The sequence below is a fragment of the Rhincodon typus genome, chromosome 14 (genome assembly GCF_021869965.1).
Source record: "Rhincodon typus isolate 14 chromosome 14, sRhiTyp1.1, whole genome shotgun sequence".
NCBI lineage: Eukaryota > Metazoa > Chordata > Chondrichthyes > Orectolobiformes > Rhincodontidae > Rhincodon > Rhincodon typus.
In genome coordinates this window covers 37,562,176-37,587,918 of record NC_063345.1, presented here as the reverse complement: position 1 = coordinate 37,587,918, position 25,743 = coordinate 37,562,176, and the positions used below count along the sequence as shown (strand labels likewise).

Below are 25,743 nucleotides of genomic sequence, written 5' to 3'. Positions count from 1 at the left end.
TAATCTTTAATACTAAACATACTCTGTCTAATCCTATTTGTCCCTTTAAGCTTACAATAATTTCCGCATCTCTTGTAGATTTATGCATTTGCCCTGTCTTGCCCCTTGCCCTCCATCTCAGTGTTTTTAAGGTGTTATCGTTGTTGAACCCGAGTCAGCATTTTTCTCTGCTCAGCCCCAAAAGAGTGGCAGTTTGTTTCCAAAACCCCCACGTGACGTTTTGTATCTCTTCATTAGATTAAGAGCTTTTATTAAGTATTTGTAAAAGAATTGTGTCAACTATAATCCCAATTAGTTTAAATTTTGAAAAAATAAGCCAGCAAATAGATTTGAGATGTTGTGCCACTGAGCAAAGGACTAGCAATTGTGGAAAAGACGTTATTGCACAAGCTGTTGGGTTTTGCCTGCCCCTACCACATCAAAATGGTAAATTCAGTGAAGGGAGCTCTTATAACAACAATCCTAGCTGATTTTGATGCAGAGTTGAAAATAAACCTGGTTTTCTTCCCACGTCTCGCCCATCCCCTTTTGAATTGACACAGTTAAGAACTTTGACAAGTTACGTAAATTTCATTATTACTTTGGCACATACGTAAAATGGCCTTGCAGTTATAATTTTGTGCAGGATAAAACTTTATTCCTGATAATAAGGCAAAGGAACATATCAGTAACTGCTAAATTACTCGAGATGGCTTTATTGCAAAAGTGGTGAGAATAAACTTCTTTGTATGGATTCGTTCTCAGAATTACTAAGTGAAATTATAGAATGTAGTGAAACTTAAAAGTAGAGTTGTATGTGAACAAATTTGGTTTAAATTCAGCATATTTTGCCTCTAGATTGTATGTGACTGGACAGATTATGATGAGCGAATGAAAAAATTGGTCAGTATAGTAGCTGACCAACTGGAGAAAAATCGGCTGCCATCTGTGCATCCACATCACAGTATGCTGTATCCACTGTCCCATACCTTTCGCAAAGCCATTGCGGAACGTCATGGAAATCTGTGTCTTGACAAGGTAGAGTAAAATTATATACTATTGTATGTTACAACTCATTTTCTGTCTCCATACGTTGTAGATGTTTCTTATTTGTCCAGAAACGCAATTTATTTGATCTTTGCCTGTCCTTCCAGTGGGAGGCCATGCTAAGAACTGGGACAGATGAGTTAACTCCTACTTAATACACTCTCTACTATATAATTTTGTGTACTTTTTTAAATAAACAGCTATGCTTAAAGCCGTTCTGATCACTAAATTAGATGGTGATTTTTGTAGCTCAAAATTCAACTGATAGGATAAAATATTTGCTCTCGATCTTAAATACACTCAGTAATCTTGTAAGAATCCTTGTATTCTGGGAAGGTCATGGAGGATGGGAAAACTGCCAATGTAATTCCCTTACTTACAATTTTTTCCTCCTTCCCTTTTTAAGTAAAGGCCAGTTATCTTAACATCTGTTATTGGAATGTGTTGGAATGCATTATAAAGGATATAATACCAAGCATTTAGAAATATGCAATATGATCAAGCAAAGTTGGCATGATTTCTCGAAGAGGAATTCGGACCTGATCAATTTATTAGAATGCTTTTAAATTAACAAACGGGATAGGGGAAGCAACATATGTATTATATCTGGATTTTCAGAAGGCTTTAGAACATCTTAGACTATTTAAGATAAGAGCCCATGGTGTTGGAAATAGTATATTAGTTTAGAGAGAGGACTAGCCAACTAATGGAAGAATTGGGCGAAGGGAAGCAATTTCAGGATAACATATTGTAACTAGCGGAGTGCTACAGGGATCATTGCTGAGGCCACAGTTATTAACAACATATGTTAATGACTTGGCTGAAAAGAATGAATGTACAATAGCCAAGTTTGCGAATGACAAAAATAGGTGGGACGGCAAGTGATGAGGATGACACCAAAAGAGTTTGTGTGTGGGTTAAAAACTTAGTAGATGGAATATAATGTGGAAAAAATGTGATGTTACGCACTTTGCCAGGAAGGAGAGAAGAACTGAATATTATTTTAAATACAGAAAGATTGCAGAAATCTACAGCACCAATGGATTTGAGAGTCCTCTTACATGAATCACAAAATGCGAACATCCAAGTTCAGCAGGTAATAAGAATGGGAAATGGAATGTTGGCCCTTAGTTCAAAAGGAATGAAATGTAAAAATAGGGAAGTCATGGCAAAACTAGACAAGGCGTTAGTCAGACCATAGCTGCAACAGTTTTGGGCCTGAGTCTAAGGAAATATAAATTGGCATTATTGTTGGTCCAACGTAGGTTGACTGCATTGATCTGTGGTATGGACGGACTGCCTTATGAGGAGAAGTTGAGTAGATTGTGCCTTTACGTGGAATTCAGAAGAAAGGTGACCTTGCTGAAATGTACAGGCTTCTTAGTGGACTCCACAAAGTAGATGAGGAAAGGTTGCTCTCTCCTGTGGGAGAGTCTAACACACAAGGCAGCATAATCTCTGAATAAGAAGTCACATACTTAAGACCCCATTGAGGAATTTCCTCAGTGTAGTAATCTGTGGAATTCTTTGCCACAGAGGGCTGTTGAGAATAATCAAGGCTGATATAGACAGATTTTTAACTGATAAGGGAATTGATTACGGAGAAAGGGTTGGAAAGTGGAGTTGAGGGTTATCAGATCAGCCACAATTTCATTGAATGATGGAGCAGATTCAATGAGCTGTTTGGCTTGCTGCTGCTCCTACATCTTGAGTTAAAATTGGCCAGAGAGCTTGAACCAACATAACTTTGCTGTGCTGAGTTCACTCCAGTTCATTTATTGTTGAAGTGGAAGCTTTCTAAGAAAGCTAAACTCTTAGAACTAGGCAGAAAGATGTAGTTTTGACAACAATGTGAAGATTTTGAATTAAGTTCTGAATGGTGTAGGTATATATTTTCAGTGTCAACAGTGGTGCTTTTCATGTGAGACTGGATTGGTTTATTATTTTCATAAACTTTTTAACTCTGTTTTTCTACAAAAGAGTAAACACAACTTTAAAAATGGGAACAGAAGTAGGCCACCCAACCCCTTGAGTCTGTTCAGTCATTTTAATAAGGTCATGGCTGATCCTTAATCTCCACTCCATTTATCCCTCAATTCCCTGAAAATTCAAAAATCTATTGATCTCAGCCTTGAAAGCACCAAACAAGTGAGCCTCTGCTCCAATATTTTGAGTGTACAAATCGAAGATTCCTAGCTTTTGGCTGAAATAAATTCTCAGTCTGGAATGCCTTCCACCTTATCCCATAGCTGTCTTTACTATCCAGCCAAGAGAAGCAGTTTCTCAGAATCCAATTTGAGTCTGCTGAGAAACTTCTTGCCTCCATAACATTATCTCTCGTTCTTTTACACATCACATTATGATCCCTTTCTACCTGGTCTCCTCATTGGTCGACATCACAAAATCAGTTTAGGGAACAAAAGCAAAATACTGTGCATGCCAGAGTTCTGAAATCAAAACACACATTGGTGGAAAAACTCAGCAGGCCTGACAGCATTTGTGGAGAAAAGGTTTGCATTTTAGAACATAGAACAGCACAACACAGTACAGGCCCTTCAGCCCACGATATTGTGCTGAACTTTTACCCTAAACCTAAGGTCTATCTAACCTCCACCGCTACCTTATACTATCATCCATATGCCTATCTAATAGCTGCTTAAATGCCCCTAATGAGGCTGACTCCACTACCCTCTCCTGCAATGCATTCCACGCCCCGACCACACTCTGAGTAAAGAATCTACCTCTGACGTCTCCCCTATATCTACCTCTACTCACTTTAAAACTATGCCCCCTCATAATAGCTACCTCCACACTAGGAAAAAGTCTCTGGCTGTCCACTCTATCTATACCTCTGACCATTTTGTACACCTGTATCAAGTCACCTCTCATCCTTCGTTGTTCTAAAGAGAAAAGCCTTATCTCTCTCAACCTTTCCTCGTAAGACCTTCCCTCCGTTCCAGGCAACATCCTGGTGAATCTCCTCTGCACCCTTTCCAACACTTGCACATCTTTCCTGTAATGAGGCGGCCAGAACTGGACACAATACTTCAGATTTTAAGTTTAGTATGACATCCTTCATTGTACCCCCTCCCAGGACAAGTACACCATTTGAGTATAGTGACTAAAATGGCATGTATCTTACTGTAGATATGATCTTGAAAATACCCTGTTCTATTGCACAAGAGTTCCTTACTCTTGGACTGCAGCCTGCTAATAACAGGTGCCAACATTCCATTTGCCTTTCTATTTATGTTGTAAATACCTGATTAGACAAAATCAAATAAACAGTTTGTGAAGGTTGAAGTCATGTATTCATTACAGATCCTTTTTTAAATTAAAACTTGTAAATGGTTTATTTATCATCACATTGATCATTTTGTGAAATCAGATTTGGGTTTTTTTTGATTAGTTGGTTAGAATGAAAAGCTGTCTACAGGGACTGATGGCTAGCTAGGCTAGAGTCTACTGACTGGATGTCTGGTTTGCGATGCAGTGTGATGCCAACAGCATGGGTTCAATTCCCAACTGAAGCACCATCCTTCTCAACCTCTCCCCTTGCTTGAGGTGTGGTTACCCTCTGGTTAAACCACCATCAGTCACCTGTCTGTAGTCAACAATCAGCCTTATGGTCTGGTAGCAGTATGGCAACTTTTGTTTTGTATCCACTGGAGTTTAGATGAATGAGATGATTGATTGAAACATTGAAGTTCCTGTGGGGTCTTGAAATGTCGCATACGGAAAGAATGTTTTTGAGAGAACCTAGCACTAGGAGTTGCTGTTGAAAACCAGAAATGGTTTGAAGACATGAGGTTTTTCTCTCGGTTGGGGAGTCTTTGGAACTCCCCTTCAAATGGCAGTAAAAGCAAAGTCTTTGAATATTTTTTAACACAGAGATATATAGATCGTCTCAGCATGAGCGTGAAAATTTATTGGAAATAGATTACCTGTAATTCTGTTGAATAGTGGAGCAACCTTGAGGGGTCAAATGGCCTCTGGCTGCTGCTAATTTGCATGGGCCTATGTAGATAAATTAACAGTAATTGACAGACCTTTGGGAAGAGTTGCGTTTACAATTATGCCTCTGGTAACATTTGAGAGATGCTAATTATGTTCACCATCCACCCCTGCACCCACTGCAACAAGTTAACTTTCTGCTAACTGCCATGGTTTTAATTTGCAGATTAATGTGCTTCACAAGCCACCATATGAACATCCAAAAGACTTGAAAGCTAGTAATGGACGTCTGAAAATTGGTTTTGTGAGTTCAGATTTTGGGAACCATCCCACCTCTCATCTGATGCAATCAATCCCTGGGATGCACAACTCAGAAAAATTTGAGGTATGTCCAGGTAGTAAAGATTTTCTCAAGTTCTGGAGTTAGAACCTTTTCACATAGGTACTGTGCAGTCTCTGAGTGACCAGACTTTTTTGTCTTATGAATTGTGAAACTGTTCAGCCATGAATAGTTGATCAAATTTGTATGGGATTGAATTTTCAAGTGCAACAGGGTCATGTGCACAGTATTATTTAATTAATCCTACATCAGAGGAGCAAATAGAGTCATAGAGCACGGAAACAGACCCTTCAGTCCAAGCCAGCCGTAATTCCAAACTAAACTAGTCCACCTACCTGCTTCTGGCCCGTATCCCTCCAAATCTTTCCTATTCATGTATCTATCCAAATGTCTTTTAAATGTTGTAATTGTACCTGTATCCACTTTCTCAAAGTTCACTCCACACATGAGCCACCCTCTGTTTTCAAAAAAAAAATTTGCCTTTTTTTTTTAAAATCTTTCCTCTCTCCTTAAAAATGTGCCCCCTAGTCTTGAAATCCCCCATCCTAGGGAAAAGACAACTACCATTAACTCTTATCAATACTTCTTATTTTATAAACTTCTATCAGGTCTCCTCTCAACCTCCTATGCTCCAGTGGAAAAAAGCCTCTCGCCTATCCAGCCTTTCCTTATAACTCAAACTTTCCATACTTGACAGCATCCTGGTAAATCTTATCTGAATCCTCTCCAGTTTAATATCCTTCCTATAACTGGGTGACCAGAATTGGACACAGTATTCCAGAAGAGGCCTCACTAATGTCCTGTACAACCTCAGCATGACTTCGGAACTCCTATACTCCAAAGGACTGAGCATTGAAGGCAGGCATGCCAAATGCCTTTTTAACCACCCTGTCTATATGTAATGCAAACTTCAAAGAATTATGTATCTGCATCCGTAGATCCCTCTGTTCTACAACACCTACCCAAGGCCCCACCATTAATTGTATAAGCCCAACCCTTGTTTGTTTTACCAAAATGCAGTACCTCACACTTATCCAGATTAAACTTCGTCTGCCATCTTTCAGCCTGTTGACCCATTTGATCAAGATTCCTTTATAAATTTGGAAAACCTTCTTTACCGTCTACTATGGCTGTGTTTGTCAAGATAGCTTAATATCAAGACTTGTTTGGACATGTTTGCAAAATACAATGTAAAAGTATAGTAATACAATTCACGATTATGAGGGGAGGTTTTAAAATTTAGTGAATGAAGGGAAAATTTTATGTGCTGTACTGTCCTTTTATGATTTTGGGGTGTGTGATGTTTTCGTGTGCCACCTATGCTGCATGAGACACCAGTTGCCTGAAGCATTCTTGTTGAATAAAAGTATGAGAGAAGGACAGCCTGTTTTTTTTTTTTAAATCTTCTGAACGTTTCTGTTCCCCATTAATTTTGTGAAAAATAAACAGCAGAAGATGGACTTTTCTTGAAATGATAAATGTCAGAAGGCACTGCCTGTGCTATGTAAATTAGTCTTCTGGAATGTAAGAACAGGAATATACCATTTTAGTTCCTTGGGCTTGCTCTGTCATTCTGTCTTTTTTTTTAAAAACATGAAAGTGACTGGATTTACCTGACTTTTTCCCATAAACACACTTTTGCCTGACATGAAAATGAACAGTTGTCAACCACAGTTTGCAGAAGAGGGTTACGAATTTAGACATCTTCCTATGTAGAAATTCTCTACTTTCAGTGAGCGTCCAGCTATAATGTTGAGATAACGTGGTCTTTAATTAGACTGGTAGCCATTGTTAGGGGAGATTCAAATTCTGGAGAATACACTCCTTAGTTTGTATGATTTCTCCTTGGACTCTATATAAGTTAATATTCATTGTAGATATGATTCTGTTAAGCTGAGAGTGCCGGCTAAGATCATATAGCATTCTTAAGGTATGGTGCCTAGAACTGTTTAGTCTTCCAGATTTGGCCTAACCGTGGTTTTGCACAAATGTAACATGACAACCATGCCTCCAAGATAAGGAGTGAACATGCAATTTATCTTTTTGACCATTTTCAGTAACTGTTAGCTGATTTTAATGACCAACGTACTCCTCTAAACCCTGCCTTTCTAGCTTTTCATCATTTATGGAGTATCCTGTTTTAATCCTTTTTTTGAGTCCAGAGTACATTACTTCTCATTCACCTCAATGAATTGGTATAAAAATTTTATTTGACACTTTTTTTTGGTTAAATTAAGGGAATGGGCTAAAGTTATTTGTAACTTTACTGTTCCATCTGTGCTGATTACAGTACTTTGTGTAATCAGCAAATTTGGATATGTGGCTTTCTATCCCATCATTCCAGTCTTAAACTGTGCCTATACAGAATGTAGGTAAATTAGTAAATTAGCACAGCAATTTTGTTTTTCCTCTGGTGGATATGATTGGAAAGCCCACATGTTCTGTTTACAAGCATTTAGTAGACAGAAGGAATGAAATGTGACCTTTTAAAGACACTATGAAAACAATGATAATGGGTCCGCCAGACTGAGACCCAGGGTCCATTAAGTTTATTAAGTGGTCAGCAGCTGATGGCCTGTTGGGGATTAAATTTTTGGGTAAATCCCAAGATACAGTGGAAGAACCTGAATGAGAACAGGATGCTGGCTGGGATTGTTTCAGTCATTCTGCAGAACTAGTAGGAGCACTCCTCCTAGGCTTCACAGAAGAAACTTTAAAAACTCCCTATGATTTCTTGAGCCTCCCATATTGTGCCAATTTTAGCTGACAAGTGGAAGCATACCCATTTCTGCCCTAAAATAGAAACAAAAATTGCAGATCCTGGAGACCTGAAACAAACAAAGAAAAAATCAAATTGCTGGAGAAACTCAGCAGATCTGGCAGCACCTGTGGTGAGAAGTTAATATTTGGAGTCCAGCAACTGTTTTTCAGAACTCTGCCAGACCTGCTGAAAGAATCCAGCATTCTGTTTTTGTTTGTTCCAATTTCTACCCTGATGTGTCTAAATAACTTCCTGAGTATGCAGTTTTAGGATCTCATCAGATCTGCACCAAAATTAGTTGGATCTTTTGACACTTGAGTGGAATTGGTACTAAATACGACATACATTTTCAACTCTGTGGAATTTCAGTATCTGTAAATTCATTTTTCTGTTTCTCTTGATAGGTTTTTTGTTATGCATTGAGCTCTGATGATGGCACTAATTTTCGAGTGAAAGTGGTCGCTGAAGCGAATCATTTTGTGGACCTATCCCAGGTAAGAACTAGTGGAATGTAGAGTTCAAGTACTTAAGAAAACATTGATCAGGAATTTTAAACACCAATTAATCTTATCTTAGTTTTGCTTCTTGTATAGATTTTGATTTGTGATTGTAATCCAGTGTTTATCTTTGAGCGCAAGGACGGATGAGTTCAGACTAAATTTGAAGTGATTAATTTAGTGGGTGTGATTGTTTCCTGAAACAGTGTCCTTGTTACTCTTCCCTGATGAATGTCATTGATCTGGGCTGAACAGGCACCAGAAGAAATACTTGGCGATCAGCAACTTGTTTTCCTACTTTCTCTCACTTCTGTTCTGACAGATGTAAATAGTTTGAAAGAACTCTCGCCCATAGGAAATAGGAACAAGAGTAGGCTGTTTGGTCCTTTTGCGCTTAATCCGCCATTCAATATTATCATGACTGGTGATCCAACTCCAAATCCTCCCACTTTCTCCCATACCCTTTGATCACTTTAACTCCAACTATATTTATCTCCTTGAAAGGTTTCAATGTTTTGGCCTCAACTGCTTTCTGTGGCAAAGAATTCCACAGGCTCACCACTCTGGGTAAAGAGATTTCTCCCCATCTCAGTCCTAAATGGCATACCCCTGTCCTTAAACTGTGACTCCTGGTTCTGGACTTCCTGGTTATCAGGAGCATCCTTCCTGAATTTATGCTGTCTAGACCTGTTGTGCTTATATAAATTTTTAATGAAATCCTCCCTCATTGTTCTAACTTCCAGTGAATAAAGTCCTGATCAATCGATCCAGTCTCTGTTCAAATGTCATTCCTACCATCCAGGGAATCAATCTGGTAAATCTTTGTTTTCACCCCCTTCCATTGCTAAAATATCCTCCATCAGAGAAAGACAAAAATTGTGATAATACTTCAGGTCTGGTCTCAACAAGGCACTGTACTGTTCAGCAAGACATCTCTTGCTCCATGCTTGAATCCTGTCACTGTGTAGGCCAACATACGATTTGTCTTTTTTAGCAGCTGCTGCACCTGCATGGTTATTGTCAAAGATGGGTGTACTAGGAAACCCAGGTCTCGTGGATGACTTCACATGTGCACATTTTACTTCACCTGGAATGCATTTGTCAGCTCATTCAACTTGTGCAAATTTACGTTGAAACATCAATCACCCTCAATTCATCTTCCCACCCAGCTTAGTTTCGTCTGCAAACTTAGAGATTTTACATTTTAGTTCCCTCATCTAAATCATTAATATGTAGTCATGATGTGGTGGTTCCAGTGTTGGCCTGGGGTGGACAGAGTCAGAAGTCACATGACAATAGGTTATAGTCCAACAGGTTTATTTGAAATCACAAGCTTTTGGAACGCTGCTGCTTTGTCAGGTGAAGTTACGTGACTTCTGAATTAATATCAGTACTTGGACCCCAGGTATTCACTATACCAGCAGTAACCCACTAGTCACTGCCTGCCACTTGAAAAAGCGTGTTATTTTCTTGGAGTTTCTTGTCGGCCAACCATTTTTGATCGATGTCAGTACACAATTCCCAATCACATGCTTTAATTTTACATGCTAACATTTTGTATGGGACTTTTTTTTTATTGAAAACCTTTTGAGTCCTAGTAAATCACATTCACTGGCTTCCCATTATCAACTCTCAAAGTTGTGTCCTTGAAAAAATCCAGTCGATTTGTCAGGTATGATTTCCTTTATGGTAAATCCATATTGCCTCTGGTTCTGTCACTGTTTTCTACGTGGTCTCTCAATCTTTTCCCTGATTTATCAGGCTAGATGCTAGGAAGCACTCTACATGCAAAGGGTGGTAGAGGTTTAGGAACACTCTTCCACAAATGGCAGTTGTTGTTAGATTAATTATTAGTTTAAGCCTGAGACTGATAAAATTTTTGTTAAGCAAAGGTATTAAGGGATATGCTGAAGGCAGGTAAGTGGAGTAGGCCACAGATCAGCTATGATCTCGTTAAGTGGAGGAACAGGCTTATGGGGCTGAAAGGCCTACCCCTGTTCCCATGTTCCTTGTTTTTGCTGTATCCTTTGTAGAATATTGGGGTTACATTGGCAACCTTCCAATCCGTAGAAATGCCTCCTGCATTTTAAAATGGTTGCTAATGAATGCAATGACCAAGTTGACCATCTCTCAATGTCTAGCAATTACTGGGTCAGTAGCGAACTCATAGTATTGAATGACCTTCCAGCCAAGCCAACATTGAAAGAACTAGTATTCTACTTCAGCCAGGCTGAACACATGAGAGCACCAGAATCCGTTATGGTTTGACCTGGTACAAACGATTTCGTAGTTATCAACTAAGACCCAATGGTATCTGATGAAGAAACATCCAAACTGCTTTGATAGTAAATGTCACCATCTAAAGGTCCAGCTCCATGATTGAATCTGCTACTTTTGTTTCAATCACACTTAATTAAACTTTTGACTTTTGTTTGCCAGTGTGTTTGTAACATCCAAACAGTAAGCATATATAAGTTCAACAAAATGTCTATCTCTGTTCATAATATCTCTAAAGTCTGATTTCTGAAAAGAAATGTTTCACTTGCAATGTGAGCTAGTTCCCAGCTTACAGCTCCCTCACCTTCATCTGGAGCATCTGTGCTCCTTTGCAAGGAACTTCTGTGTTCAACCAGTTGAAAGAACAGTGACAACATTCCTTTACGTACATAACATGAACTGATTGTTGTTTATTTGATTTTTAATGTCTCTTTTCCTTTTCCCTTCCTTTCTTGGATGCATATGTATACCTTTCTCCAACCCCAAATAATTATAAATGTGATTTTAAATTGAACTTAATCTAAAGAAACACACCAGTGCTTTTTTTTTTAAAGGATAAGAATAAATAAAAGCAAATTTTAAATTCTGATGGATTGTCAAATTACTCATTTTAATTAAGTGGACTTTTTCTTTATTTAAAGTTTTATCTTTGCGTTCTGTTTGTCTCCTAATTCAATCGATCATGTTTATTTATCTACTTACGTTTTAAAAAAATGTCTAAACTTCCATGTGTAAATGCTTTCTGATCTGGTTGCTAATCTCAGTGCTGTGGTATACCAAAATATTCTTTTTAATTTGGTACCATGCCTCCACAGATCGCACACTATTTGTGGCCTGCTTGGGCTGGTGGCAAGTTCCCTTGCTTTGTTGATCTCAACAAAATCTTAGCTAATGATAGTCCACTGTTCATGCTGAAGTGTTAAGGTTCAGTTAATTATCCAGATTAAATTCTGATCAGTCATTTCTTACTTTGTGGCCATTCAGAGACTATTTGAGTAATTTGGGTATTATGGGAAAGAAAACCTATCATCCTAAAGAATAATTATTAACATTCTAGAAGTCGAGAGAATGTACTACCTAAATGTAAAAATAATCAGCTACATACCTTTAGTTCAGATTAGATTTAGCTTTTATTCAGCTGTGGTCAAGGTTGTTCCAGTAATTTAAAGTATTGTAAGCTCACTCTGCGGTTTGAAGCAGTAGATGTTCAGAATTTTGTCTACTGACCTTTTTAAACTGCTTGAGATAAAATTGAAGGCTTCTATCAGGTAGATTCCTCCTTGCTATTCAAAATGGTATCAGCAAGGAAAATTTCCAGTTAGAGACAATGGAGACAAAATAGTTATAGAAAGGTTTGGCTTGGAGATAACTGCTGAGAAAGTCGATGCTGAATAAAATAATTTTATCAAGGAAAATTTCGAGACAGTAAACAAAAAGCTAGATTGCATTCTGAGAGAAACTCAAATTATTGGAGTTGCAGTTATTGCTCGGAGCAACAGTAGTGAGACACATTTATGTGCATGTTCTCAAAGGAATCTTAATCTTTATTTCTCTAACATTTAGGAGATAAAAATTTGAGTTTAAATAGTATTTGTTCTCCTCTACTCCTAGTGTTATCCACAGGAATAGAAGATCATGTGCAGCTATAGTTTTTCTATAACATCATGACGTTCGTGGATGCTCGATATGTCCTTAGAACTTTTTAGGCTCCATATTTTGTTTTTTTTATTCATTCACATGATGTAGGCATTGCTGGCAATGCCAGCATTTATTGCCCATCCCTACTTGCCTTTGAAGTGAATGACTGACTTGCTCAGCCATTTCAGAGGCAAGTTGAGAGTCAACTATGTTGCTGTGGGTCTGGAGTCACATGTAGGCCAGACCAGGTAATGGCAGATTTCCTGCCCTAAATGACATTAGTAAACTGGATTTTATTTTAATGGGCCAATCAACAGTGATCGCTATGAGGTCAGCTCTTTTATTCCAGATTTTTTTGAATTCAAATTTCACTACATGGTGGGATTTGAATCCATATCCCCAGAACATGAGCCTGGGGTTCTGGATTGCAAGTCCAGTGATGTTACCATTCATCCACTGCCTCCTGTCATGGTTGTGAAGGATAAATATTGTTCAGAGCATGAGGGCTGTCCGTAGATATATCATGTATGTTTAGTCGCAAGCCCTATTATAGTCAGGCTGCATCAGACACTACAAAGGGCTGTAGGGATTGAGTTGATGAAATTCCTTGTATTAGAATAAAGTGCAGTATACCTTTGATACAAATTCCCTCACTAAAATTTAGCCAGATTCCTATTCCTCTGAATTGTACCTGGATGTCCCGTAAGATATGTTTAGTATATGGTGGTCGTAATTTATTGTTTGAACTGTTCAGATTTGTTAATTGGATGAGTTGCCATTCCCTGTCCTCTTAACTTCAACTTGACTGGATGATTTTTGAAATTGTTTGTTAGACATTTTTTAGAAATTGTTAGGCAGCTTCTACCTGAATAATATAGGATTGAGTCACTACCACTTGTATAACTTAAATGTTTGACTTTCTGTTGCACCAAGATTGTGTTCTATTATCCCCTAAGATGCAGATAATACATTTCCTTGTTGCATCTTTTGTGCAGATCCCATGCAACGGCAAAGCCGCTGATCGTATTCATCAGGATGGAATTCACATTCTTGTTAATATGAACGGATACACAAAAGGAGCACGGAATGAACTGTTTGCTCTTCGTCCAGCTCCTATACAGGTCAGTAACCATTAAAATCATTTCTGTTCATGATGTAACAAGTTTGTTTTCCTTTGTTTACATTGTACTTTGCAGAATATTGGTCAGTGCAATACTTTGTCCTTGAATGTTTTCTTCTTGCCCTATCATTTACTCTGATGTACTTTACTTTAGCCCTGACTGATCTCTTGAGCTGAGTCTCTGAATCATCACTGACTTTCTCTGTCCCTACTTAAGCTGATTATTTCTTTTTCCCTCCTTACCTCAGCTGCAATCTGCCAAATCTTGTCTCCTGAATGTTGTGTCCTGAAATCTTAAGATGCACAAATTTATTCATCTGAAACTCTTCACCCAGATTTTAATCCAAACAGCTTCTTTCCCACTGCTTGATTTCAAAATATGCTGTATCTCCACATTCCTTTAGCTTTTCCTGCTGCTTCGCTTCCTTGTTTCCAAATTGTACTCTTTGGGTCCAGAGTACTGTCTTACTATTCTTCTAAACTTCTGTTTTAACCTAATCCTATGCCCTAGACCCCTCTCCCAAAGCTGCTGTGTTTGTTCATCTCTGCTGGACTTTAACACTGCTTTCTTCATCTCTGATATTCCTTCTTTTCATCCCTATTTCTGCTCTATTTAATATGCCATAACATTTAAAAAGAAATTAGGGTCATTGACAATGCTCATCGCAGCTTCACCACCACATTTGAACTCCTCTGCTGTCTCTAATTTGACTGATTTATTTCATAGAATCATAGAATCCCTACAGTGTGGAAGTGGGCCACTTGGCCCAAGAGTCCACACCCACCCTCTGAAGAGCTTCCTACCCGAGACACTATGGGCAATTTCGCACAGCCAGTCCACCTAACCTGCACATCTTCTGCAGCCATTGTCTTCCAATGGAGTCGTTTGGAATTGATTAATGAAAGTAGTAGTAACATGACATTTAGAAAATCTGAATAGAACCAGGTAGATTTTATGAAATTATTTTATGAAAGGGATATTGTGTTTGGAATCCCAAAAGGCTTTCAGAAATGTGCCACGCAAATGGTAAACACAAGATTAAAAACTCATGATGTTGTGAATGTTATAATCACTGACGGAGTTGATTTATGTATGTGAAGCACAGTTGGATAGTAAGGGGCATGGTCTGTGCGAGTGGAAACTTCACCTCGGTGGGACAAGATAAAGAGCGTGTATATGGGAATTTGGTTCAAGGAGGGAATTCAACTCGTCAGTACTTTCCAAGTTCAAACTTAAGAGTAGCAATTTGATTCAGACTTAGAACTAATAGCCTTAAAGTAAATTAAAATAGCCAAGTTAGTAAGGTAGCTGCCTGATGGTGGCAACTATCAATCAAACACTTAAAATACCTTGCCTAGAGGAGATGTTGATTATTGTAGCAGGAAGTGAAGCTAAAAAAGGACTCGTATCAGTTTGACATAAATGAGGGATTTTTGAACTGTATAGTCAGTGTGAATGAAGACGTTCCCTGAATGATACAAAAGGTAAGTGACAGCATCTGGAAGTTTATTTTTAAAGTGGGAAGTCAGTGCATGGTGGGGCGAAAAGGTGCTTTAAATCGAGTTTACTGTAAGAACTAGTCTTCAAATTGATGTGAGCTATAGGGGATAAAAGGCATGTCTCAAAAGATCAGTGAGACCAGCAGTAGAGTGATGTCTCAATCACAGCATGATACAAATATACAGAAAGCAGCTGATTGGTTTGTACAAGTGCGCAGTTTTTCTCCTGTTCAGTTTGTTTAGATCATTAGTTTTTCTCTCAATAGCTTGTTAAATTGATTCTTATGGTTTTAAAAAAAATTACAAAGTCTAAAGACCCCAGATTCTAGGGTAATTATTAATGTAAATGTGGAAGAGATGGTAGGGCAGGTGGATGTGCTGCTACTGTAATGTGGGTGCTGCTGAATATAAATATTTGAAGCTTGAGAAGTTTCGGATCAAGGCGTAAAGCAGGAATCTGAGCTGTAGGCATTGCATCCGTCAGGGGGTGATGTTAATTTACACCAGGCAGGAGTCACACCCTTCAGACTTGGTGATTCAAATTCTGTCCATGATCTGGGACAGAAGGGCATGACTGCGGATGCAGCAAGCAGAGTCAGATGTACAGCATGGAAACAGACCCATCGGTCCATCTCGTCCATGCTGACCAGATCTCCAATAATCTAGTCCCATTTGCCAGCATTTGGCTTATATCCCTCTTAAACCCTTCTCATTCGTATACCCATTCAGATGCTTTTTTAAATTTGTAGTTGTACCAGCCTCCTCCACGACCTCGGGCAGCTTGTTCCATACATGCACTGCCCTCTCTGTGAAAAAGTTGCCCCTTAGATCCCTTTTTAAATCTTTCCCTCTCACCTTAAACCTATGCCCTCTAGTTTTGGACTGAAAGCTGTCTGCGGTAAATTTTATTTAAGGCAAAGTGACTATATTCTGATTTATGTTGTAAGTAAAGTATAACAATGATGTGCACACCCAAATTATGTTTCTATTAATTGATTAATGGGAATATTTAATCACCTAGCCCATCTGTGGTCCCATAGGTGCTAGCTGTTTCTTAAAAAAAAAAAAAAAAAATTCCTGCACTGGCATTGGAGTCAGCCCAGAGAAGTTCCACTCAGTTGATCCTCGGTATGAAGGGCCAGTCTTGAGGACTTCATTGAAACAGAAATTTTAATAGGGCTTGACAAATACATGTGGAGAAGTGGTTTCCCCTTTTGGAAGAATCTAGACCTGGAGTGTATATCTGAGTGTAAGGCATTGCCTGTTTACTCAGATGAAGTGGAATTTCTGCTCTTGTAGGATAGTGAATCTCTGAAATGTTTTTGCAGAAGACTGTAGAGAGTTAATCATTAGATTTCTTCAAAGCTGAGATTTTTTTAATCAGTTAGGGAATTGAAGGTTATGGGAAGTAAAGGTAAGAAAGTGGAGTTGAGGATTATCAAATCAGCCATGGTATCATTGGTGGAGTAAAATGTTGGGTCAGATTGTCTACTTCTGATCTTGTCTTCTGGATAAATGGTTCATTTTGAAGTTGGCAACTGTCTCGTGAATTTCCACAGGGATTACTGCTGGGGCTTCAGCTGTTTGCAGTCTACTAAAATGACTTGGATGAAGGGGCAAGCATGAATTGCGCCCAAATTTGATTGCCAACCAAGGTGACAGTAAATTTTAAGCATGATGCTAACAGTTTGTGGATGATTGGATATAGATTGAGACTTAGCAAAGATTTGGCAGTTTGCTTGTCCACTTTGGCAGCGAGGATAGAAAAACAGAATTGTCTTCTAAATGGAGAGACTGCAGAAAGATGGGACATAGTGATCTGGGACAACTTTGAAAATGCTGGAGAAACTGGTGTTCAGATTGTACACGACATTGGTGAGACCTCTTCTAGAGTACTGTGTTCAGTTCTGGCCTCCCTGTTATAGGAAGGATATTATGAGGTTGGAGAAAGTTCAGAAGAGATTTACCAGGATGTTGCTGGGAATGGAGGGTTTGAGTTATAAGGAGAGACTGGATAGGCTGGGTCTTTTGTCAGTGGGGCATACGAGGTTGAGAGGTGACTTTATAGAAGCTTATAAGATCATGAGAGGTGTAGATAAGGTAAATAACAGGTGTCTTTTCCCTTGCCTGGGGATTTCAAAAATGGGGGCATATTTTTAAGGTAAGAGGAGAAAAATTTAAAGACATGAGGGACAATTTTTTTTAAACTTCCAGAGGAGGTGGTGGAAATAGTTTCAGTTACAACATTTAAAAGACGTTTGGATAAGTATGAATAAGAAATACTTGGGATATCGCCAAGCGCGGGCAGATGGGACTGGTTTATCTTGGGATTATGTTGACATGCACTGGTTGGACCGAAGGGTCTGTTTCCGTGCTGTATGACTCGATAAAGTCTGCCAGCATTTGTAAAGGGAAAAGCAATTAATGTTTTGAGTCCAACATGACTGTTCTTCAGAAGTAAAATGAGTTGGAATCTGACATGACTGGTTTTCATGCCGAAAACTTAACCTAGAGATACAAGCTAGTAAATAGGGAGGCTTACTACTGAGGCTTTATAAGGCTCTGGTCAGGCCATGTTTGGAGTATTGTGTGCAGTCTCGGGGCCCATATCTCAGGAAGGATGTACTGGCCCTGGAGCAGGTTCAGAGGAGGTTGACGAGAATGGTCCCAGGAATGAAGACTCTGTAACTATACTCATTGGAGTTGAGAAGGATGAGGGGGGATCTGATTGAACCTTACAGAATACTGAATGGCCTGGACAGAGTGGATGTTGGGAAGATGCTTTCATTGGTAGGAGAGTCTAGGACCCGAGGGCACAGCCTTGGAGTAAAGGGAACGGAGATAAGGAGAAACTTCTTCAGCCAGAGAGTGGTGAATCTAAGGAATTCACTGCCACAGAAGGCTGTGGAGGCCAGGTCATTGAGTACACTTAAGACTGAGATAGATCGGTTCTTGATTATCAAGGGGATCAAGGGTTACGGGAAGAAAGCAGGAGAATGGGGTTGAGGAACTTATCAGCCATGATTGAATGGCAGAGCAGACTTGATGGGCCGAATGGCCCAATTTCTGCTCTTATGTCTTATGGTCTTAAATGCAGTGTTGGCTTTTATTGCAAGCAAAATGAAGCTTTAAAGTAGGCACATCTTGCCTCAACTGTACAAGGTGTTAGTAAGATTATACCGTGGGTACTGCATGTATTTGTACTCTTGTTATTTAAAATGTGATGTACTTATAATGGCAGTTCAGGGAACACTTTGATAAATTGTTTACTGGGATAAGGGTTGATCTATGAGGAAAATTTGAACCGGTTGGGCATGTACACATGAGAGTTTGGAAAAATGAGAGATGATTTTAGTGAAACATAAGATTTTGAGGGGTCTTAACTGGTTAAATGTTAAAAAGGTTGTCTGCTCTTATGAGGCAGTCTACAACTGGAAGAGGCCGTTTTAGAATTGGATACCTCTTGTTACGACTGAAGATTACTTCATTGAGTGTTGTTTTGGGGAAGAACAGCAGAGGCAGCTTCATAGAATATATTAAAGGCTGAGAGCAGAGTTGAGGCCACAATCCTATCCTCCACAATCTTATTTGTCGATAGACTGGCCTCAATGGGCCAAAAGCCACAGCTTTTCCTACTCATTATGTTCATGTATCTTTGATCCCATCACAAATTGCTCCCAAACCAGTAGTTCAGTTCTTCCTCTTGGCAACAGTTTAAGGCAGTATCAAACTACTCGCAGTCATGGTGCTGTATTTGACTCTGAATTGGATTTCTGGCCACATATCCATGCTATCACGTGATGATTCCTTCATAACGTTGCTTGATTCTATTTCCCCTTGGTTGACAACTTTGTTACTTTGTGGACATGACTATTTAAATGCCCTCCTGTCCAATACCTCACCTCCACTATGTTCATTTCTCCCAAATCTTATATCGTAAATTCTGCTGCCCAATTCCAGCTTGCACCAAGTTCCTTTCGTCACTTCTTCTTTGCTTGTTCACCTTCATTGGCTTCTAGTCTCTTGATGCATAGTTTTAATGTTCTTACATTTGTCTTCCATTCCGCCCCCCCCCCCCCCCCACCAAATCTCCTGGTACCTACCTGTAATGGCATCTATACCCACAATTGTGCAAGTTCTCTTCACTCCTTCTAGTTTTTGTTCCTCTCACATCTTCATATTTTCATTGCTCCATCATTGGCTGGGCCTAGAACTCTGAATCTTTCGACCCTAAACTCTCCCTCTTCTTGCTCTTTTTCTTAAGATGCTTATTGAAAGTGACCCCTTTGACCAAATCGTTTGGCATGAATCCTAATATTTTATGCAAGGCTCTTATCAAATTACTTTCCTGTTAAACCCTGAAACATTTTAATGTGTTTAAAAACACTATAAATACAAGTTCATGGTGATGGAATGCATTGGAGTTGTTTTGTCATCTCTTCTGATGAATATGTTGATCATCTTGGTGAAGGCATTGCTATGTCTAGCACCTGTTGAATAATGGTTTTTGTGGCTCAGCAGTTTATTGTAGCTGCTCGGTGTTTCATTTACTACTTGGTACTCTGAAGTTTTGAACATATTGTATTGATCTGTGTCTTTGTGTGGAATCCTTATTGTTGAGCTCATGTACAGCTTTATTTCCCTAGGCAATGTGGTTAGGTTATCCTGGAACAAGTGGAGCCCCATTCATGGATTATATTATAACTGACAAGGAAACTTCACCGCTTGACCTGGCAGAGCAATACTCTGAAAAGCTGGCCTACATGCCCAATACTTTCTTTATTGGAGATCATGCCAACATGTTCCCACATTTAAAGGTAATGTGTTAAATTTGCTTTTCTGTGCCTGACCGTTAAAAGGTGTCCTTGGAACATCATGGCTGAGTATTGAACATGTGATCTCTTGCTGTGTTTTCCTCATTGTAGCTGTAAAAGTGCTTCATGAACTGAGTGGGGACTATATCCCTTGGACACAACTGGTCATACAATTGCTGTGCTGGTGAACAGTTATCAATTAGCTGTCTGTTGCCAATCAGAGCTTCAACTGTACACACCTGTTTGGCTTCCATTGTCTGCAACCATGCTTTAATCACTGCTCAAACAACTAGTTGTGAAAACAGTACCTTTTAAGTGCTATCAGGTTACTTTTAAAGATATGGAGCAATCTTTGATTTTTAAAGCCATTCTTTTCTCATTTTACTCTGCATTTAAAAATACAGGGAAATAAAGAAAGACACTATACAAAATTGGCGCACAAATGGATAATAGATTAATCAATGGGAAGCTTTCAGTCTGAGATACTTTAATGCAGGTTCCATGAATCTGGTTTCATAATTATTCCTGGAATCCCCTCCTTGTGCAGATCCTGGATATTTACTAGAATGGAAATAAACAAGAAAGAAATGTAGGAATTCTGCTTCGTGTTTCACTTGTCATGGTGACTTTGCCACTTCAGACTGTTGCGATTGTAACAAGGTCAACCAGGTGGACCTCATAGAATGAGTTCCCCTGATTAGGGCTGTTAATCTGGTCCAGTCCGAGGGCCCTGGCTGACACATTAAAAAGTGTGAATGTCAGAGATACTGATACTCTGGTGCCTGACTCTGTATGAGGCAGGACTATAGGCAAGGAATTCCCATGTGTAAAGGATTACTTGGTGACGAAATACTGGCCACTGGAGTTATTTCACAGCCCTTCTGCTATATTGTTATTGCTTGACTTAATTGTCTTCGTGACTCCAAATAAATGTATAAATGTGTTGTGTTTTAGAAATTTTTAAGTCCTGAACATTTCAGTTAAGCAATTGAAATACCAGAAAATACTTTCATAATCGAGTTTTAATAGCCCACTGTTGGCACAAGTTTGAAAGTTGGTAAGCTCAGAAAACACACTGGTATATTAAAATTTACTATTACCTAAAACATTTGATGCTGTATTGCAATAGCTCATTTGGATCTATCACTGTAGCTGCTTTGCTTTTAAGTAAGTGGCAGGAACATGTGAAACAAACACCTACAAGATCATGCAGCACGGCCATTCAGAGTGTATCCTGTTTATTCCACTGTCTCTTCTCGCCTTTGCATACACTCTTCCGATAGTTCTAAAATTCTACCAATTAATACCTTAAGATATTATCTGGCATTAGGCGAAAGGGTATGTTTGTAGTTTCTGTTTGGGTAGTTGTTAGTGATGCATGTTTAAGAAATAACCTTACCCCTTGAGAAGTATTTGAACTTCTGTAAAGGATTAGGTGGAGATCTTTGCAGGTCTGATGCTTTGTAAATTAAGATTGCTTTTCTTTCTTTTTTTTTTAGAAAAAGGCTGTGATTGACTTCAAGTCAAATGGACACATTTACGATAATAGAATTGTTCTGAATGGTATTGATCTGAAAGCATTCCTAGACAGCCTGCCTGATGTCAAAGTAGTGAAGGTAATGAGGGAAAGCTAGCATGTATAGATGCTACTGTTACTTAGCTTTGTACATGTAATTGTCCTAAGTTCACCATTTGTGGTAGTTTTGGTACCATAACTGGTTGGGCAGTATCCTTTCATGATATAGAGATACTGCTTAAAACTTATGCCTCTTTCTAGACTGTAAATGAAACAGTTTCCTCTATCAGAATGAATTTTGAGTCTACTATTGCCATTAGGATTTTGGTAAAATATTAAAATTTATTAATTTTTATTTGTATTTACTTTATCATTATCATTAACGTAAATGAAGTGGTGGTTCAGAATTCTTTTCCTGATGATTCAATTTAAATTTGATCTGTCAGTCACTTTCTAACAATCCTGTGTCATTTTAGTGGCAATGATGCTTGCTCATAACTTAAGTAATGGGTCAGGTAACTTACAATTCACTGTTAAGGGTTGTTTGGCCATTATTTTCAGTGTGTGGACACTATTGTGTTAAAATGATTTTTCCTTGAGGAAAGGCTTGCAGCGCATTTAGTTAAATGGCTCCTTTGTTTCAATTCAAAACAACCTTTGGTTTGTATGATGTTATCTCTGGCCATTTTCAGAGAAATCTGCTGGCAAATCACTATTTTGTAGTGCAAGATGGGTAATCCCGCCAAAGGCAGATGATAAGCAGTTATCGTGCCTTGTCTGGTTGTCCAGTTGGTGGATGTATCTTGGTGTTGCAAATATTTTTATAATTGGTTTTAAGAGCTGAGAGCAAGAGGCTCTTAATTAGATTGCAGAACCATGAGCATGTAGAACAGCAGAAAGGAATAAAACATTTGAATGCGTAGTCAGACAGAATACAGTGCAACTGTGCTTTTAAATTGGATGAGCAGAACACTTAGTGCATGAGTGATCTGGCATTGGGTACAAAAATGCAGTTGCATTTGAAGATCAGAGTATTCATGTCTGATACTACATCACACTGCTAATAACATTTGTAACATGGCAATGGGGCATTCAATCTTACCAGCTTGTGTAGTGTATATTCTCAACACGTAATCTGAATTCCACTTTCTAACCTTGTTCTAATATTCTAGAATACTCCTACGCTTTTCCAACTCATATAAATGTTGCCAAATTCTGTAATTTGATTACAACAATTCCATGACTTTACAAATCCACAGTACACTTTTAAAAGGACACTGTGTCCTAAATATCTCTTGTCCATGCCCCTCATTGTAGGCCATAAGCCAGTGAATACTGTATGCTTCCATCTGTTTGTCTGTGCCATCTTTAAAGACCTCCATTAATCATCCCATAAGGCCCACTGATCTAAAGAAAACTGTCGCAAATTTTAAAGCTATCTTCATATTTAAGTTGCTTCATACTAGACAGCCTGATGGTGAATCTGCTTTTGTCTTTTTTTGCCTTTTTATATGCACCTAAAAAGTATTCACAATTGTGCATATATTCCCACTGTGTATTCATTTACAAAATCATTGAGCATTGTTAAATTTAGATCATATATATGGCAAGCAGTTTTTAAATAGCTATTTACGCTCGTAACCATTGTATTCTCTGTCATTCACATCACACAGACCTTCATTTATGGAAAACCATTAATCTCCCTTTTTCCTGTCACTCGATTCCAGCATCCACTTTTTACCAATTTGTCCATGTAACTATTTCCTCCAGTTTCCTTGGATTCTGAGTTACTTATCTGGCCGCCTTTCACATCCTTAGTTTTAGAAAACATTTTCTCCAGCATATATCCACATTACAATTATTACTATTGCTTGGAGGTTTCACGGTTCACCCCTGAAATGAAAATCTGCTGGAGGCTAATTTGCTGCTTGTAAGCAAACCCCACAGCCGTAACCTGCTGATCTGTTTACAGTTGGACTACTGTTGCTCACAAGGAAGGAGTCCTTGCCTTTGGGCTTGTGTTGTATGTGGTGTGTTGCGGGCCCTGGATTAAGGTGCATAAAATCATAGCTTCGTGTTCCATAACCTTGCCAGGCTTTAAATCTCCCTGTGTAAACTGTACTGTATTGTCAAAATGAAAATAAAATGTTAACTTATTTGCAGAATGCATTGGTTTATTATAAATTTAAGTCATTGCCACTATATTTTTGCTTTAATAAAAATTGACTTGTGTTCTTGAGGTTAAGACTTTTGCTTCCTTGTTAAAAAGGATAACTCCTGAGGTGTCAAACAGGACTTGTCGACCACTTTGTTATGTCAGGTTTGAGAATTGACATAGCTTTTGCATCTGTAGTAAGTAGAAAATGCGCGGTGTCAGCACACACATAGGGTAACAATGGCACAGCAAATCAATGGACAGCTTTATAGTCTGTCTTTGACAGAAAACTTAAGTCACACTATTGGTTCTTGTCAGTCACGTTGATAGAAGGAACAGCTACTTACATAATTCGCTGAAACATTGTTCAAATTGCAACCTAAAGAAATTATTTCTGTTGAAACACAATTGTTGATGTGGAGTTTGGCTATTGATACGTGTGGCATCCACAACTGTGCAGAACACTTTCATAGGGATGGTTGTAATGCTTTTGAGACATTTTGATCAGTTAGAAGCAGTAAATTGTACCTTTTTTAGACGTTCTTCCGGAGATTTTCATGCTTTTTATGTGCAATTTGCAGCTGAAATGTCCTGATGGTGGAGACAACTCGGATACCAACTCTGCACTTTCAATGCCTGTTGTCCCAATGAATGCTGCAGCTGAAGCAATTATCAACATGATCAACCAAGGACAAATCCAGGTCACAATCAACAACTTCACAGTCAGCAATGGGCTGGCAACAACACAAGTAAGTGAAGAGCATGGTTGAGCTTGATGTGGGTGGGAAATTAGAATGTCTGTCTGTGATTGGAGGAAATTCTATTGTGGTGGTTCTAAAGAATTTGAGACTATGATCATGTAAACTATGTTTGTATGTCAGAAAGAAGGTTCAACAAAGCTCAGGTGGTTTTGATGGCCCGAAATGGATTGTTGTCCTTGGTGATGTAAGGAGATGGCAGCTGTGAACAATTACAGATCTTGAAAGTGTAGAGCAATGAGATGTTTACTTCGGGATTGCCACCTACGTCTACAGGCTGTATTCTGGGTCAAACTATCTTCGTGCTTAGCTGAAAATTAATCAATACACATTCAATCTGCCATCAGATCAACAACAAAGCAGCAACTGGCGAGGAGGTACCACGCACAATCATTGTTACCACACGGTCACAATATGGGTTGCCAGAAGATTCTATTGTTTATTGCAACTTTAACCAGCTGTATAAGATTGATCCAAATACTCTGCAAATGTGGGCCAGTGTAAGTATCATCCCTAAAGTTCAGTAAAAATATGAATCGGGTATTTTTATGTAGCTCTTATTCAAATTGATTATTTTGTGAGTAGAAATGATTTTAAGGGATAAAAGGTTGGGAAAGGATTGAAAATTCTAGATTAAGCACCACAGGAGATGAGAATGAAATTGTTACCCCAGATAGGTAAATAACGTTGGGGTCTTTCTGGAAAGAAATGGAGAACAGTGAGGGACTGTATATTCACAAGTGTATTGATCAGTTTTAGGTAAGATATTGTTGTTTCACACTTTTATGTAAGCAAAATGAAGTGGCACTCTTCTGTTTAGAAGATCATTGTTCTTTCTGCCTTGTTGATAATCCCTCAGTGAATTATTTTAGAGGGTATCTCCTTATTCTGTCCGTGTTTTTGAAATGAAAATGACATTTTTATTTCGTTGTGAATTCACATCCAGCACCACCAGTAAGTCCTTTTATCATTGTTGGTTCTGTTAAGTTTCTAATATCTACAAATGTTAAGTTCATAGTTTCTTGATTTGTTCCTGGAAAATTAATAAACACTTAAAGTTCTGCATAAAGGTATTGAGTTTCTAACACAAACACCCTTGCAGGCAGTAAATTTCAGACTCGCACCAAAATGTTTTGCTCAGCCTTCGCTCTTGTCTTCCTTTTTTTTTCCAATGCAAAGACAGACGCAAAGTATTCATTGAGTGCTCTGCTCGGAGCTTGTGCCAGATTCTGTTTATTTTCAATATTTACTTTTAAATTATGTTACTACTTTCTATGATTTTGAACCAGAAATTGGTAAACATTTCCTCAACTTCCTTCACTGAACATGAATTCAGCTGTAACTTTATGCTTAATCCAGCAGAATTCATAATTTTGCAAACAAGTTT

The 25,743-nt window shown here is 38.6% G+C and overlaps 1 protein-coding gene across 2 annotated transcripts in view; it reads left to right on the top strand.

Moving 5' to 3' along the window:
* The window catches only part of LOC109935524 (UDP-N-acetylglucosamine--peptide N-acetylglucosaminyltransferase 110 kDa subunit), an 83,323-nt gene that overhangs the window by 41,575 nt on the left and 16,005 nt on the right, over positions 1-25,743 (top strand). For both annotated transcript variants that reach the window (XM_048605497.1, XM_020534164.2), the window contains exons 12-19: positions 838-1,017; positions 5,207-5,365; positions 8,486-8,575; positions 13,489-13,614; positions 19,760-19,930; positions 21,427-21,543; positions 24,180-24,347; positions 24,704-24,856. In XM_048605497.1, coding sequence (XP_048461454.1) covers positions 838-1,017; positions 5,207-5,365; positions 8,486-8,575; positions 13,489-13,614; positions 19,760-19,930; positions 21,427-21,543; positions 24,180-24,347; positions 24,704-24,856 — 1,164 coding nt within the window. The remainder of the gene's footprint in view (positions 1-837; positions 1,018-5,206; positions 5,366-8,485; positions 8,576-13,488; positions 13,615-19,759; positions 19,931-21,426; positions 21,544-24,179; positions 24,348-24,703; positions 24,857-25,743) is intronic.